We start from the raw sequence: 12,964 nt of genomic DNA on the forward strand, positions 1-12,964 counted from the left end.
GGAGGGGCAGAGGGGGCCAGCTGAGATGGGCCAGGTGACACCCGTGTGTAGGGCAGGGACGCTAACAGTGGATGGGCTGCGGGAGAAGGCCCTGCTGGGTCCCACCAGCTCTGCCTAGAAAAGCTGAGGGCCAAGCCCAGGCGCCATGACCCAGGTGTGGCACAGTGAGGCGGGGGTGGCACCCGGTGGGCACAGAGCACGCCCTCCTTACTCCACTGAGTTGAGCAGGTCTACGAAAGTCATGTGCCACTTGACTCGCCGCCAGATGCCACCAAGCTGCGCCCCGCCCCCAAGTCCAGAGGTGCAGCAGGAGAGAGGGGCCCTTACCAGCCTTGCCTCAGCATCTGGGCTCTAAATGTGGCAAGAGCAAAGTGACCAAGAAAGGGCAGGCATCTAGGTGGGAGGAGCTGGCCTGGAGAACCCTGAGCCAGCACCGCCAGCGCCCCAGTGGGCACAGTGAAGTCAGCCTCCACTTGGCTCCTTCCCCCACTCCTCATCCCATCTGTCAGCGCTGGGTCTCCACTTCCAGGCCTCGACCACTTTTCCCCGTTCCCTGCGACCACCCTGGTCCAAGCCAGCGGCAGCATGGCAGTCACCTTCTCACCCGTCGCCCTGCCTCTGCCCCCGCACACTCGCCCTTTAGTCCTTCCCAGTGGCCAGCACAGGCCTCTGAACACACACGTTAGAAGGTTTCCCTCTACTGCCTTCTGAATCCACGGGGTGCAGGTTAACCGTTCTGAAACCAGTAGAGTGCTGAATAACTAAGTAAATGGGTGGTGGGGTCAGGCCCTCCCTGCTGGAGGGAGGACAGATGACCAAGGGGAGGAGGCCAGAGGATCCAGGAGGTAGTGCATTAGACTGGGGACATCAGTAAGAACTCATGTTTAACTTAATATACATATAGATGTTACATTTTAGAAATATTTTAGATATGTATACATACACGGTTAGTATACACACACACACTTCCTTGCTCTGTCAGCTAAGCCTAGAAGCAATGACATGTCAGCAGTGGTGAGCACACCCAGTGCCCAGATCTTGGTTTCTCATGCCATTCTCTAATAAGTGGGACCAGGGCTCCTTGGAGAAATGAGTGGCTCTAGGACTGGGGCAGGGAATATACAAGACGAACCTGGAGCACCTTACAGGACTGGAAGGTAAGGGTGCACCCAAGAATAAATTAATAAATAAATGCCACGATGATGGGGTGCAAAGGAACACAGGGGTCAAGTGAAAGAGATCCCTGTGGCCAAAGCTAGAACAGTTTGAGCAACAAAATAAAGTAGTATTGGATTATAAGCCAAAGTGTAAAGTAAGTGTTCATAGTGATATAAATGACTGAATTGATACATGTAAAAATACGAAAGAAAACAAAAAAACCCTCGAGGGCTCTGTGGCATCCAGCATACAAGCCCAAGTCCTCCCCGGCCCACAGGACTGACCCCGGCTGATGGCTCTCCGGTCCTCCTCCCTGACTACCCAGCTCAAGCCACGTCCCCAGCTGCTGCACCTCAGACATGCAGGCACCTTCCCGCCTGCGGCCTTTTCCCAAGCCAGCCCTTCTGCCTGGAATGCGCCCAGCCAGGCCTCTGCAGGACCTGCCCTCCCATCCCCTGCAGCACCCCTTTGCTGACCACCTCCCAAAAAAGCCACCCCTGCTGCAACCCCACGACTCTCCACCTGCTTCTCCTGCTTTACTTTCTTGGCACTTTTCACTAGGGAATAAATATTACATGTTAATCTCCTGGCCTTCGTTCCCTACCTCCCCCATTAGATACTAGCTCCAGGAGAGGATCTCCAGGGCAACCCAGCTTCTGGGACAGAGCATGGCACACAGTAGGTGCTCAATAACTAGTCACGGACTGAGCACAGGAAAGAACGAAAGGATGATGGGCCTGGCAGTTTTATAAATAATGAATGACAGCATCCACTCCCTGGGGCATGAGGGTGGCGGTGGTTCTGGGGCACTGGCCTTTCCCCAGATGGGTCCTGGCTCCTAGGCTAGCTGGTCCCTCTGCCTGGTCCCTGTGCCTTCACCTTCCCTCCATTCTCCAGGAGACCCGGAAGGCTTCCCCGACTGGGTGAGGGCCTCTGCTGGGCTCCCAGAGCCCTGCATTATTCCCTCCATCACCACACAAATCACACCCGAATTCCAACTCTCCCAGCCTACCCACTGCAGCCAGCAGCCCCTGGAGGGCAAGATGAAGCCCGATTCACTTCTGTAGCTGGACTAGTCCCTGGCCCAGTGTAGATCCAGACCAGGGTGGGCTGCTCACTGCAAGAACGAATGAATCGCCAGCTGGTGAGTGCTGGGCAGCAGCCGGAACCTCCATGGCCTGGCTTGGGCCCATGTGCTGACCACTGCCCTCTCTGCCCCCACCCACTCCAGGCCATGGGCCTCAACAAGTCAGGGACTCTGCCCCAGTGGCCTTGGCACCCTGATTGGCGCTGAGGATGCTTCCAGGTGATGCCGGACACTTGGGATGGTGTGAACGCTGCTCCCTTTTGTGCCAGCTAGCAAAGCCCTTCAGAGCCAGCTCCAGACCACCTCTGCAAAGCTTTCTCAGGCCACTCTGACCATTGCATGGTTTCCTAAAATCTCTGGTGCAACATGCCAAGTACTGTCATCCGGCTAGCTCCCTGAGGATCTGAGCACCCAGCCTGCCTGAGGGCGGGCGGTTTCTGAGTCACTTCCAAACGCCCAGCCCAGGCCCAGAGCACAGGCACGGGGCGGGGGGCTGGGGGCTTGATGAATGTGTGGATGAACCCACAGGTACGTTCCCCACATGCCCTCGCCCTGCGGTGTTCAGTGGGGACTCCTCTGCTAAAGTAACAACGCTGTAAATGCAACACCAGCAACAGTTACATGAGAGCATACAGAAACAGCAGTTAAGCGCAGTCATAAAGTTTATACTTATGTTTCTCATACCAGCCAGTAAGCACATTGCTGAATTCTCTTCAGAGCAGAAACTCTCCCAGTGGCGGCCTGGATAAGCCCCCCGGCAGGGCCACGAGGTGGCTGGACTGAGCCAACGGGCAGCCAGGGCACGTAGAGGCCGGAGGTGCCTGGGGAGGCACAGACTGGGTTTCTTGTAGGCCTGGCTTCCAACCCAGTGCCAACACCTGTGACTGTGCGGACCTGCTGTGATGGGCTGAACTGTGTCCCCCCAAATTCCTGAATGGCCGTCCTAACCCCCAGACCCTCAGAATGTGACTGTATTTGGAGACAGTCTTAAAAGAGGTTACTAAGTTGAATGAGGTCATGGGGGTGGGTCCTGATTCAATACAACTGGTGCCCTGACAAGAAGAGATTAGGACACAGATGCACACAGAGAAGAGCATGTGAGGACACAGGGAGAGGGTGGCCGTCTACAAGCCAAGGAGAGAGGCCTCAGGAAAAACCAACCCTGCCCACACCTCAGACTCCCAGCCTCCAGGACTATGAGGAAATAAATCTCTGTTGTTGAACCCCTACCCCAGTCTGTGGTACTTTGTTACGGCAGCCCAGCCACCTCTCCTCTCCAACCCTCAGTTTGCTCACCTATAAAGTGGGGAAAGCCACATCTGACCTCACAGGTCACTATGAGGGTCAGGAGGCCCTCTAAGGTACCTGGTGTGGCCTGTGTAGCAGACGCATAAGTATCTGCCAACCGCTGAGTAACTACATGTGACAGGCAGTGCCCAGGCCCCGGATATGACTCTCTCATTCATTCCTTAAACAACCCAGGGAAGCAGACACATCAGATGTCCCCCTTTAACAGATAGGGAGACTGAGGCATAAGGCAGCTACCTGGCTTGCCCCAAGGCCTCAAGGTGAGTTAGGTGGTGCAGGTGGGACGGAGACCTGGCCAAATGACGTTGGCTGTGCGGCTTTCCCCATAACCACAGCTGCTGCTGCTACTTCCTGGTCAGCCCCTCCAGGCCCAGCTGTGCAGCTGACCACCCAGGGGATCCTGGCAGGCAAATCCTTCCTGAGCGGGACAGGATGTGGACAGGCCGGCACCACCAGCAACTGTGCTGAAAGACCCTGGCTGCACTGGCTCCGGAACTCTGAGCGTCTGGGGATGGGAGGCAGCACGTGTGTCCCCAGGCTCCAGGAGCCCAGTCTTCATCGCCCCAGGTCGGGGACTCTGCCTCTGCTCTCCATGTAGCTGTCTTGAGCTGGGGTCAGAGCCAAGGACCAAGCCCCAGCCCCCTCCCCACCCAGGAGCTGGACCCCGCTCAGCCCTGCAGCTGCTGCCAGAGTCCCAGCTCTCAACCAGACACCTGCTGCCATCCCCCAAGCAGTCCCTCCCCTCCCTCAGGTGCTATGGGCAGGGCCGGAGGGTACCTTCACGGCTTGGGGTATAAGGCCAGCCCCTCAGTCGGGCCCCCCACGAGCAAGCCCAAACACCATCCTCCTTCTCTTCTCACACGAATGGCGGCTCCACCCTGCTAGCAGAGCACCTCCACCCCGCCTGCTTTTGCCCTCAAACCACCCAGGTCAGAACCACACCAACAAAGAGGACTGGGGCAGCGCCCAGGCACCGGATGGGCTTTTCTTGCTTACATTACCTACCTAAGATCTTTAAGACAACCTTAAACTGGGTGGTTATCATGATGCCATGTTACACGTGAGAAAACGGAGGTTCAGAGACTTTATGTCACTCATCTAAGATCGTGAAGCCAGTCAGGGGTCAAGGTGAGGTCTGAAGCCAGGTCTGCATGATTAGAAAGCCTGGGGTCCTCCCACTGTGGCTGGCTGCCAATCACGCCAACACTCTGATTGGCACCCAACGGGGCATCGTACTGACTGGCTCCAAAGCTCATACCTGCCTTACGAGAGCAAAACAGCTCCCATCACAGAGCCAGGCTCCAAATCAAGCCCTTTATGTCAGGGGTCCCCAACCCCCAGGCCGTGGACCGGTACCGGTCCGAAGCCTGTTAGGAACCGGGCCGCACAGCAGGAGGTGAGCGGCGGGCGAGCGAAGCTTCACCTGTCGCTCCCCGTTGCTCCCCACCGCTCGCGTTACCACCTGAACCATCCCCCGACCCTATCCATGCAAAAACTGTCTTCCACGAAACGGGTCCCTGGTGCCAGAAAGGTTGGGGACCACTGTTTGACGTACTGATATATGTATTTACATCCTTACTCCTGCCCACCGGCCCATCAGGTGGTACTGTTATGATCCCATCTTGCAGGTGAGGGAAATTACGGTATGGAGAGTGAAGTAACTTGTCCGAGATCAGAGCCAAATGTCGGGGAGGGTGGGGGGGGGGTGGGGTAGCGGACAGGATTCGCATCCAGGTGGTCTCTGTACCACCACTGATGTTACACCCATTTTAAAGAGAGGCAAGCTGAGGCTCAGAAAGGTGGAGTGCCCAACCCCACCCCAGTCCTGGGACACACACTTCACACTTACCTCAGGGGCAATTTGTCCACCGGGAATTCACAGCCCACCCCTCACTTGAGCCAGGAGGCCCTTGTCCCTCCCACCTTGCTCTTTTCCTGCTGGAACTCGATCTGAATGCTGGTCAACTTGGCCCGCAGCTCCTCATTGGCCATCTGCACCGCGTCCATCTCCACCTCAGGCTTCTCGCCCTTGCTCCGGCCTTTCTTAGACATGCTTCCTCTCAGGTTGAGATGCTGAGATCCTGTGTTCACTCCCGCCAGCCAGCAGGCGCCGCTCCCAGCTCCGCCGTGCTAATCAGTCTCACAGGGCTCAGCTCCTCCTCTGCGTAAACCACCATCACTTGGGATCCTGGGGGAGGAAGGAAGCCAGGTCAGCAGAGAGAGAGGGGCTGGTGCCCCCTTGCCTGGGGCACTCAAACATGATGGTAGCCAGCGTTTGCTGATGCCTCCCTCCCTGATCCGGGCACCTGCTCACCCCGAAGATGCCCCACCATTCACAACACTGACCTAGGGCTTCTCCAACAGGGGCTGCATCAGAATCACTTGCAAGCTTGTTAAGACGGAGTCCTGGGCCCACCCCCAGGAATCTGATTTGCATGTCTCCCAAGCTCCCAGGTGAGGCTCCCAGGTGACCACCCCTCATTGAGTAGCTCTGTCTGGTCCAGTCCTGGCCTCATCAAGGTGAGACTACACCACCTAAGCAACTATAGACCTCGGTCTGCAAATGTGACTGAGCCTCAGTCACCCTGGTGCTTGATTCAAAGGCAGGATTCTGGGGGAGCACAGAGCTCAAAGCTTGAGGCCTGTGGGGAGGGGGCCAGGGGACCTGGATGTCTCATCCACACACCCAGGTGATTCAGGAGCAGGGTCTAAGGACCACACTCTGAAAACTGGGCTTTCAGACTCCCTAAAGGTTAGTGGTTCCCTCCCCACCCCAAGGACTAGCACAGCACTGGTTGCCCAGAACTGCTAGCTCTGGGCCCAGTTTTGATGCCCAAGCCAGCCTGGGGGAGTAGCACAGCCCCTGGAGGAGGTGACAGCCAAGCATGGTGCTCTGCAGTCCTCCAGGCCTCTGTGCCTGCCTGGCCAGGCCTGAGCTGGTCACGCGGCCAACGGGATGCCCTGATAAGCTAACGGCCCCTCCAGCACTCACATTTCCCTGGGGGACCCCAGACCTTCCATTTGGTAGGGCTGCCCTCACAGCCCACACGGTGTCAAAGCCAAAGCCATTAAAATCAGGCCCGAGTGACAGCTAGTAGCACTGTGTACTGGATGCTACACCTCTGTCACCCCACAGAACACGGCACAGCACAGTGTTGACAAAGAAGCCCAAGAGCCTCAGCAAGGAGATGTGACTGCTCAATGCCACACCACGGGGAGAGCAGAGCCGAGAAGGTGCATTCCAGAAGCCATACTCAGCACTGGCCCTACGCTAGCCCTGGGATGCGACAGAGGACCAGACAGGGTCCCAGCCATCACAGAACTTTCTAGCCAGGGAGACAACTACGGAAATGAATACATAAAGTAACTCTGGATTGTGACTGGCGTTGGAAAGAAATAGTAAACAGGGTATTTGAGACCTCTATCAAATATTACCCAAGTCACTGGCAGAGGGAGACAAGGGGAGTAAACTGCCAGACCACATGGGGCCTGGAGACCATGGACAGAGTCAAGGCCAGGTACAGAATGTGCAGCCCAGTGCAAAATGGAAATGCAAGGGTCTTGTTTCAAAAACTATTCAGCATTTCATGACCATGACACTGAGCATTAAACCAAGACTGAAGCCCTCTGACGGCCTCTACAACCACACCAGGCACCGGTGACGCTGGTCCTGGACAGAACTTAAACGCAACTCCGAGGATGCTTGGTTGGGCAGCAGGTCCCAAGCAACAGGGGTCAGCTTCTGGCTGATGAGGACTACAGTGGGCTGAATGGTGGTCCCCAAAAGACATGTTCACATCCTATTCCCCGGAACCTGGGAATATGCCCTTATTTGGAAAAAGGGTCTTTGCAGATGTAATCAAGTTAAAGATCCCAAGATGAGATCATCCACGATGAGGTGAGTCTTAAATTCAATGACATGTGCCCTTGAAAGAGACACAGAGGAGAGAACACGCAGAAGGGAAGGCCATGTGAAGAGAGAGGGGGGACTGGAGTGATGCAGCTGGAAGAGGTCGGGGCGGGGGCGTCTTCTCCCAGAGCCTCCAGAGTGAGCAGCTCCCCGCCGACACTACTGACACCGCCAGATTTTGGACTCTGCCCTCCAAAACTGTAAGAAAGTAAATTTCTGTTGTTTTAAGCCACTCCATTTGTGGAAATTCTTTTCTTTTTTTTTTTTTAATTTTTATTTATTTATTTATTCATTTATTTTTGGCTGTGTTGGGTCTTCGTTTCTGTGCGAGGGCTTTCTCTAGTTGCGGCAAGTGGGGGCCACTCTTCATCGCGGTGCGCCGGCCTCTCACTATAGCGGCCTCTCTTGTTGCGGAGCACAGGCTCCAGACGCACAGGCTCAGTAGTTGTGGCTCACGGGCCTAGTCGCTCCGCGGCATGTGGGATCTTCCCAGACCAGGGCTTGAACCCGCGTCTCCTGCATTGGCAGGCAGATTCTCAACCACTGCGCCACCAGGGAAGCCCTTGTGGAAATTCTTTATGGCAGACACCGGAAAGGAATACACTGGGCATGAAGGGAAAAACGCTCATGGGACACATTCAGCACTTTGTTTAATGACTTAAGATAGCCAGCTTCTCAGCACTGAGCCCTGCTTCTTTCCCTGCTTCCTTTCACATCAGTAATAAGCCAGCTCACACCACACCACAGGCAAATCTCCTGTCCCTCACTCAGAGCCTACTATCTCATGATTTACACACAGTGCTAGCAAGCTGAGCTGTCTGTTCTCCCAGCCCAGAGCAGAGGGAAGCCAGAAACTGGCAGACGGTGTTCTGCAAAAGGCAAACACACAGACAGGAGAATGAAAAGAGAGCAAAGATTTTTCTAGAAAGCAAAGATTTTTCTACCATACCTTCCGCCCCAAAAAATAAGAGAGTAAAATAATAATTACCTTTATTACCTTCAGTATTACCTTTAATACTTGAAAAGCCTGCAAGGCCTAAAATATTAACATTCTTAGGACACCTCATTCTCCAATTACAGCAAATCAATAAGGTGCTCGCTGTCCAGACTCTTCTTATACAGTGTTGGTGCAAGACAGTCAGTGGGAGTTAAAAAAAAACGTTCATGAGATGTAACAAAGTCAACTGAGTCGAGTTTTCCTAACACACATTCTAGGCTCCGGGGCTCAGGGCTATAAAGAGGACCCAGAAGGAGCAGCAGGGCTCAGTCGCTCAGCCCAGCGCTGCCACCAACCTCTGTGCTCTCCTCACCCAGGACTTTCGAGCCATGAAGTGGAGCGGGCCGCGCAGGGCTGGTGTGGGCGACAGGGCTGGCACCAGGGCTAACCCCAGAGCAGGTTGCCCGCAACCACGGGGCCGGGGCCTCTGCGTCCCGTGACAGACCCCAGCAGCCCGAGCTGGCACGTCTTAGAAATGATGACAGAACAGCACATCTGGCAGCGCTCGGCTCCCTGGGCCCTGTTCCAAGCTCTCTGTGTGGCGGCTCGGTCCTCACCTTGACCTCGGGGCTCCTGACCATCAGTGTCCGGCCACCAAGCCTTGTTGCCACCAGTTGTCAGAGGTGTCCCCTCCTCCCAAGGCTCTGGCCATCCCTCCGGCCTGACTGTGGCCTCCCCCGTCTCCTGGCCTGCACACTGTCTGCCCCCACAGGCTCCAGGGGCAGTGGGATGACCCTCCCCGCCTCTCCCTGCTGACAACCTGCAGGGGACAGTGCCCATGGCCACAGAAAGCAGCCCTCTGTGCTGGGCCCTGATCCACTGCCCGGCCTGAGCCAGTGGTGGTCCCCGTGCGCCACATCTGCCGTCCCCTGCGGTCCTCAGCCCGTGCCTCTCCTTGCCTGACAGGGCCACCTCCTAACTGTGCCCAGCACTCGACTCCGGCCACACCTCCTCCGGCAGCCCTCTCCGCCCCACAGGCAGGGTCAGGGTGTCCTTGCAGCCCAAGCCCCACCAGATTGACTCTCAGCCACCATCCAGGACCATGAGTCCAGCAGGGCTGGGGCCACCACAGGAGACAGCATCATTTTACCGATGGGGAAACTGAGGCCCAGACCGATCAGAGGCCTGCCTGGGGTCACAGGGAGGGGGGCGCCCAGTGGGGAGAGGAGAACTCACCACTCCCCTGAGCCCACCTGGCAGTCGGCAGAGCTTGCCTTGAGCTGCAGAGGCTGTGGGGTGGGCACCACCCCACACGGACCCCACGGGCCCGGCCCCAGCTCACTGAGGTGCCCTTGGCTCCCGCGGCCCCCACCGCCGGGCCAATGATGTCATTCATCACAGCAGCTAGGCTCCCCCACCTGGGCTGGCTAACCCCTCACCTAGGACCCTCTCATCCCAGGGGCCACCGGAGCCAAGACCCTGACAAGCTCCTCCCTACACTGAGGGCCACCTGTTCCCACTGAGCTGGGACTCAAGCCACTTGCTGCCAAGTCTCCCAGCCGCGGACTGGCAACCACGGGGCCTGCGCTGTGCTGACCTCCTTTTCTAGTTCAGGTTATAAATTTTGCACCCAACAAACATCTGAGGGTCCGTCTAGTGACAGGGAGGGGTGGCTTCTGTTAATGTTCTACATACACCACACACCACACAAACACACACACACCACAATGCACACGTCATACAGAAGCACACCACAATGCACACATCATACAGAAGCACACACAGAATGCACACACCACACATATACACCACAGAGAAGCGAGTACACATACGCACTGCTAAGGACTGAATGTCTCTCTCCAAAATTCGTATGTCAAAATTCTAATGTCCAATGCAATGGTATTAGGAGCTGTGCCTTTGGGAAAAAGTTAGATCGTGAGGGTGGAGTCCTCATGAATGGGATTAGTGCCTTTATAGTCTCTGCCTTGTGAGGATTCAGTAAGAAGGCAGCTGCCTACAAGCCAGGAAGAGGGCTCTCATAAGAACCTGAGCATCCTGGCACCTTGATCTTGGACTTCTAGCCTCTGCAACTGTGAGAAATAAATGCCTGTTGTTTAAACCATGCAGTCTATGGAGTTCGGTTAGCAGCCCAAGCTGACGAAGACACATACACACCACACACACAGATGCACACCAAACACCACAAACTCACCACACACATACCCTCCAAACACAACACACATCCCATACACAACACACACACTAGTTCAGCATTTCCAACAAGGATGGGGAAACCCCGAATGTCCAAGGAAAGCATTTCTGAGATGCGCAGAACTGCCTCTCCAGCCTCCATGTCGGAATTCCCAAAAAGGGGTCCTGAGCATCTTGTGAAGGCTCCTTGGAGCCTCCAATGACTCGGGAAGGCCTGGGTGCTTCAGAATTCCTGTTATCAACAACAAAGGGAAGCACAGAATCGGCAGGCTCTGAGCAGGTGGGCTCACAGCAGGCCCACAGGCTGACGGGATCATCGTTCCACGGAGGGAACTGGGCTCAGAGGGGTTCAGAGCCGCCCAAGTCACTGCAGGCGAGCCCCACCCGAGTCTGGTTTACCAGCTGCCCGCCATGACCCACCTCACCCCGGCCAAACCACAGAGTGACCCCAGGGGCAGGCAGGGCAAAGGTTGCTCTCCCGATTAAGAGATGAGGAAATTGAGGTGCACACACACACACACACACACACACACTAAAAAGCTACACATCTGGGTTTGCTGAAAAGCTGGTTCTTCTGGAAGGAAGGGGGTAAGCAGAGGAGAAAGGGGGTGTGGGCTGTGCCCTGGGGGTAGCAGGGCAGAGACTGCGGGCCCTGGCAGGGGAAGCTCGGTGGCCAGCCTCGGACTCCCACCGGCCAGGTCACTAGCATGACCCCACCGGCACACTGGTAAGGGCCAACTGGGACAATGGCTATGACAGTACTTGGAAGGCCATGAAGTGGCCCAGAAACAGGGCTCTTCACTGTGTGATGAAAAAATAACGCAAACAAAGACAAGGTCAGTGGGCAGGGACCCTGGGACCCAGAGGCCCCACAGGTCACCTCCTCCCGGCCATTCCCCTGCAGGAGCCGCCACACGTGGCCTTCCAGCCTCTCTTGAAAGTCCTTCCAGGGACAGGAAGACGTCACCACAATGGGAACGTCTGCTCTCCAGGGCATCCCTACTTTAGAAAGCACTTCCTATTTTCAAGCCAAAAACACACAGACACACAAATAAAAAGGGCCTCCTTAGGACTTCTGCTGTTAGTGCCTTCCAGCACCTGGAAGCTGCCCCAAACAAGCCCACTCCCCCGCCACACAGAAGGCCCCTTAGAGACTGAAGATGCCCATCACACTCCCCCACCTTCCTCTCCTCCAGGGGACGAGGCATAAGAAGAGCGAGGCACATGCCCTCATCAGGCACCACGGTCAACCTTCTACAGGAAAAATCCAGCTAAGCCTCCCAATGACTATGATGCAGGTGCCATTGTTACCCCCATCTTGTGGATGGAGGAATCGAGGCCCAAAACAGTAAGTAAGTTGCCTGCGGTCGCTCAGTTAGAAAAGAGGCAGGCAGACATGGATGCAAATCCCAGTGTCACTCTGGTCTGCGGTCTGTGATCTGAGGTCCCTGGGCCTCGATCTTCCCATCTGTGAAGTGGAGCTGTCACTATTGAGAAGGTCCTAGACAGTAGGTACTCAGCAAGGGACATCTCTCCATGGGGGCAGGGCCGGCCGGCACCGGTTTCCTGTGGGTGTGTTTTTCCAAACGTGTGGACATAGCACTCTACACCCCGGAGCCAGGCACTGCGGCTGGTGTGGTGGATGGAGCTCAGAGGGACAGAGAAAGAGGAGTGGGTGAAGGGAAGCCCGGGGCCTGGGAGTTTGTCCCCACAGTGGGGAACCCAGCTGGTGGCAAACTTGCTTCCTCAAGTGGAGAGAAAAGAATGGACTCATCTACTGGACAAACCCCAGCTCAGGCGGACACACAGGCATGGGCCGCTCCTCCCACCATTGACTTTGCTGCCTGCCCCTCACGGGCAACACCCAAACCCACGGTGCCACCTGTCAGATTCCCTCTAGCGTCCTTCCCTTTCCCCGCACCTGCCACCTGCAGCCTGGTGGACCACCAAGCAGTCTCCCTGGCCCCCCTACTCCAGTCACCCACCTACAGCCACCAAGAGGAAGCCTCCTGAAGCAGAAGTCAGCCCACATTGCACCCCTGCCTAGAGAATAATCAACACAACAACAGTAATAATCAAACAACATGTCAACCTGCTGTGGTCCCACTGCCTCAGGGGAAAGTCCGCACATCACCGAGGATGCCTTGCGAGGCCCCTGCCATCTCGCCCCATTGCCGCGTCTCCTTGTCTGCTTGCCCTGCTGGATTCTCAGCTACTTTGAAACCATCTTACTCACTTGACTCTCCAGTATCAAGCAAAGTGCCTGCCCAGAGCAGTTACCTGGTGACATCAGGACCCCTCCCGGACGTCTGCTGACCTGTAAAAGCATCACATACACTTCTTTCATACCCAG

General features: G+C 56.1%; 1 protein-coding gene across 2 annotated transcripts in view; it reads right to left on the reverse strand.

The window, feature by feature from the left end:
* Positions 1-5,605, reverse strand: part of JAKMIP1 (janus kinase and microtubule interacting protein 1) — a 71,016-nt gene extending 65,411 nt beyond the window's left edge. For both annotated transcript variants that reach the window (XM_068542289.1, XM_068542290.1), the window contains exon 1: positions 5,477-5,605. In XM_068542289.1, the coding sequence (XP_068398390.1) occupies positions 5,477-5,605 (129 nt within the window). The remainder of the gene's footprint in view (positions 1-5,476) is intronic.
* Between the last annotated feature and the right edge of the window lie 7,359 nt (positions 5,606-12,964).

This window comes from Eschrichtius robustus, chromosome 4 (genome assembly GCF_028021215.1).
Source record: "Eschrichtius robustus isolate mEscRob2 chromosome 4, mEscRob2.pri, whole genome shotgun sequence".
Taxonomy (NCBI): Eukaryota; Metazoa; Chordata; class Mammalia; order Artiodactyla; family Eschrichtiidae; genus Eschrichtius; species Eschrichtius robustus.